General features: G+C 47.3%; 1 protein-coding gene across 3 annotated transcripts; it reads left to right on the top strand.

Moving 5' to 3' along the window:
* Positions 1–400: 400 nt before the first annotated feature.
* On the top strand, positions 401–2,390 carry TCEAL1 (transcription elongation factor A like 1). Of its 3 annotated transcripts, none has more exons than XM_065915596.1 (3): positions 401–489; positions 908–975; positions 1,349–2,390. In XM_065915596.1, the coding sequence occupies exon 3, from the start codon at positions 1,361–1,363 to the stop codon at positions 1,838–1,840; it is 480 nt and encodes a 159-aa protein (XP_065771668.1). In that variant the 5' UTR covers positions 401–489; positions 908–975; positions 1,349–1,360; the 3' UTR covers positions 1,841–2,390. The 3 variants fall into 3 exon arrangements, with proteins under 3 accessions (XP_065771668.1, XP_065771670.1, XP_065771669.1); XM_065915598.1 differs by lacking the exon at positions 401–489 and adding an exon at positions 510–646 and having other exon boundaries at positions 1,310–2,390; XM_065915597.1 differs by lacking the exon at positions 401–489 and adding an exon at positions 512–646.
* Positions 2,391–3,962: the final 1,572 nt, after the last annotated feature.

Genomic DNA, 3,962 nt, shown 5'->3' with positions numbered 1-3,962 from the left:
CCTAAACGGACATGATTGAGTTATAGATGTGGATTAAAACTGGAAGAAGTGGCATATGATAGTGACTCATTAAAGAGAAACAGTCCAATTTAAGTGCAGGATCTTAACTGTAAGGGAAAAAATGGGCCTTGGTAGCTGATGACAGGAGAATGAGGGAGAGAGGTGTTATTAAGGGAAGAGACAGAGAGGAAGAGGCAATAACCCTCAAGACTGGATGCTGACCATCTCTAGTAACCAAGAAAAGGCATACATAAACAAAAGAGAGGTGAGTGACGATGTCTAGTGTGTCGGGGGTCAAGAAATACCGGCTGGTTGCGGCAGCACGGCCGCCGGTCAAAGTGGTAACTGGGGATCTGAGCTCGGCGGTGACGCGCGGCCCTCACGTGACCAGAGCCCGTGTCTGCCCAAGTCCTTCTCGTCCTGGTCCTTTTTGCCTGTCCAGACACCATCTGCCTATCGCCCTTTGGACGAGGGGGAAAGCTGAAGAAAGTAAGTCCCCTTCGCCCTCTTAAATCGGTGTGTTGGTGCTGCCCAGTAACCTCTGGGATTGGGATGGCACTGAGTCCAGGCGTTCTCCCTGCAAAACCCCGCCCCCGCGCCCCCATTTCGGTGCCAAAAATGGTGGTCTAGGGAGCGGGCTGGAGAGGTGAGTGGATCCCCCCGCCCGGGAAGACAACACGGGCACTGAGAAATAGTTTCTAAGCAGTCCTTCGCTTTCACTTCCCGCCTGAAAAGAAATGACGAGCGTTACTGGGTGGGGGGGGGGGGAGGGGAGGACGAAGCTTTGAGATGGAGCGGGGTGGGGGCAGGGGAATACAGGGGGGCGGCGGCCGGTGCCCAGAAAAGGGGCGTGTGTCAGTCTTTCCCTCCTCCCCGCCCCCTACCCTGTCTCGGCGTCTGTCTGCAGCTCCGCAGGTCACAGCGGGGCACCTGGAGGAGAGGCCGCCTCGGAACCAGCCGCCCGGAGAGGTTCAGGTAGGGGTAGGGGTGGGCAGCGGGCCGGGATGGGGTGCGAGGGAGGTTGCTGGAGGGAGCCGGGTCCACGGCACCGCCGGCCCGCTCCGCCCCGGTCCCTGCGGGAGAGGCCTGTGTGGCAAGGCCTGCCGGGAAAATGGTGGGCTTTCGGAAGGAGGGGGCGACAAGGTGGGGCGGGGGGGAGGGGAACCGGACGCGGCGAGATCCCGGGGGCCGGAGAGCCCCTCCCGTCAGTGTAGGTTGAAGGACCCGGGCCCAAACTGGGAAAGAGGCAGGTATTGGAACTCGTGGGCGGGGTCTTAGTCCAGGCAGCGCATATTCTGACTCGCCTCAGCCTTTCTTGTTTCCTCTGTATCACCGTGCTTAAAAAAAGACCATCCTGAACATGGAAAAAGCCTGTAAAGAGCCCGAGGAGCGGCCACAGAGCTCGCCCAAGGCGGATGAAGAGCGGCCTTCTGTGGAGCAGTCTCCCGAAAAGTCGTCTCCGGAGGAGCAGTCTTCGGAGGAGGCGTCCTCGGAGGAGGAGTTCTTTCCCGAGGAACTCCTTCCTGAGCTCCTTCCCGAGATGCTCGAGTCCGAGGAGCGCCCTCCTCAGGAGCGCCTGTCGAGGAAGGACCTTTTTGAGGCGCGCCCTCCCATGGAGCAGCCTCCTTGCGGAGTGGGCAAACACAAGCTAGAAGAGGGAAGCTTTAAGGAAAGGCTGGCCGGCTCCCGCCCGCAATTTAGAGGGGACATACACGGCAGAAATTTAAGCAACGAGGAGATGATAAAGGTAGCAGAGGAGATGGAAGAGATGAAGCGAGTACGAAACAAACTGATGATCATGCATTGGAAGGCCAGGCGGAACCGTCCTTATCCTATTTAATGTGTTCGGCCTTGAATTTTGTTTTGTCCGATGTGTTTGCTTTTTCTTACATACCTTACAACGTCTTCCTAATCTGAACTTTTTGTGTGGCTTTGGGGTATTTCTCTTGTAACTGGCATAAAATTGCATCTCACCCCCATCTGCAAGACATCCTCTTTCAATCATGTCTTCTCCATTTGCATGGAAAGATGCACAGTATATATTGTGAAGTGGAAAAAAGCAATTTTCAAAAAGTATATGTAGTATCCCATTTTTGTAAAAAGTATATATTTATATATTAATATGCAAAGAAAAAACTCAAAGTATATACTGCAGAGATTTAACAGTGACTATCTGTGTGGTAGGATAACAGGTGATTTGTTTTTTCATTTTTGCTTCATCTTTATTTCTCATTTTCTCAAGATGAACACATTTTACGTGTTACCAAAAAAAAAAAAAAGACAATACAATGGGAAAAATTGTAAAGCAATGAAAGAATTTGTCAATCAGCTTATAAAGATAATGTGGCACTTAATAAATACTTTTCAGAACTTTAAAAAAGAAAAGTAAATCTCATTTTTTCTGAATCTCTTAGGCAGAAATGTAAACCAGGTACTGTACTCATATTTGTTTAAGGGTATTGTTTTCCTACTTAAATAGGAATAAGATGATTTATTATTTATGAATTATTTATTACGGGGCCTCAGTGGAACCAAGTGAGGTAAAGGTCATGTGAGCTATATTTTTTCCCCTACTGGCACAGGCCAAACCCCATCCCCTATAGATTCCCTTCAGATAGTGGGGATAGTACCCAAAGGTCTTGTTTGCACTCACAAATCCTGTGTGATGCCAGGTAAGTGCTACATACTACTTCTGTCCTGCTGTTCTCTTCCCTGGATACTGCCATGTCTGCTGGCTATAGCTGCCCCTTCTCCTGGGTCCTGCTCCTTCCGTGGCCCCCATCATAGCCGAGGTACCAGAGTTCTCCAGGTGCAAAGCTTTACTGATTGCTCTGGAGCCGCTGCAGGACCAAAGCTGAACCCTGTCTCTTAACAGATATATGAAGGATGCCCCTTCTCTAGCTTTAATATTACACCTATCCAGGTGGATACCATCCCAGTGCTGCTTAAGACCTCTAAGTCTTATAGAATTCTTAGCAAAATAGTCCTTATGTATTTTTCTCCTGAAAGCCTCCCTTTTCTCCACTAGATGCAAACATGAGTTCACCTGGGCTTGGAGAAAAATTTGTGAGCCAGACACAATGCTATGTGCCTAGAATTGGAAACGCCCTCTCTCAAATAATCTCCAAGGATAACTATGGCTGTAATTGCCCAATACTTGTCTTAGGGTGAGTTCTCTACCAGAGGCTTCTGGCAGGCTTGCCTTACCAATTCCTCTAACTTGCTCGGTATGTATAAGTTAGAGGAAATTATGACTTAACCTCAAGCTAGGATATTACCCATCCGCCCCACCCCACACCAACAAGAAACTTGCAAAAGTACTTTGTAAGTCATTAAATTACTATATATGTCTGTATCAGATATTATGATTTCTGTGTTAAATTTGTTTGTAAAAACCTAAAATTTTGTTTATTGATTGTATTCACTTTAGAAACACAGACAGTGGTTAATAATTTCTCAGAATTATAACCCAATCATGAACCCAGTCTGTCTGATGAACTACGTAAGATTCAATGTGTTCACATCTCTAGAAAGTGTAATTTGCAATTCCAAAGGAATCTGGGAGAGGTATTGTTTCCTCAAACTCAACAGTAAAATTTAAATATTTCAGGTGTCAGTGTTTCTCCTGTAAAATAAGCAGAGACCTGGGCTCTACCTCAGACCCACTAAATCTGCTTTTCTGTTTATAAGCACAAAAGCTAGAAAGTCACTGCTAGCTATATACAATATAGTCCTAGTTTTAGTAAGGATAAATTATGACATAAATAGAAGTACAGATGATTATAAGAGAACTAAAGGGGTAAAAGCCTTGTCCAACCATATTTTTAAATAAGGAATTAAAAATAACTCCATCAATTTTACTACATAAAATTTAATTGGGGGGGGGGGCTTCCCTGGTGGCCCAGTAATTAAGCCTCCATGCTTCCAATGCAGGGGGCATGGATTTGATCCCTGGTTGGAGA

The sequence above is a fragment of the Muntiacus reevesi genome, chromosome X (genome assembly GCF_963930625.1).
Source record: "Muntiacus reevesi chromosome X, mMunRee1.1, whole genome shotgun sequence".
Lineage (NCBI taxonomy): Eukaryota > Metazoa > Chordata > Mammalia > Artiodactyla > Cervidae > Muntiacus > Muntiacus reevesi.
The sequence above is the reverse complement of the archived record's forward strand: the minus strand, read 5'-3'. Positions and strand labels throughout refer to the sequence as shown.

Coding starts and splice junctions, on each gene's coding strand:
- TCEAL1 (XM_065915596.1), top strand. CDS start 1,361: ATGGAAAAAGCCTGTAAAGAGCCCGAGGAGCGGCCACAGAGCTCGCCC.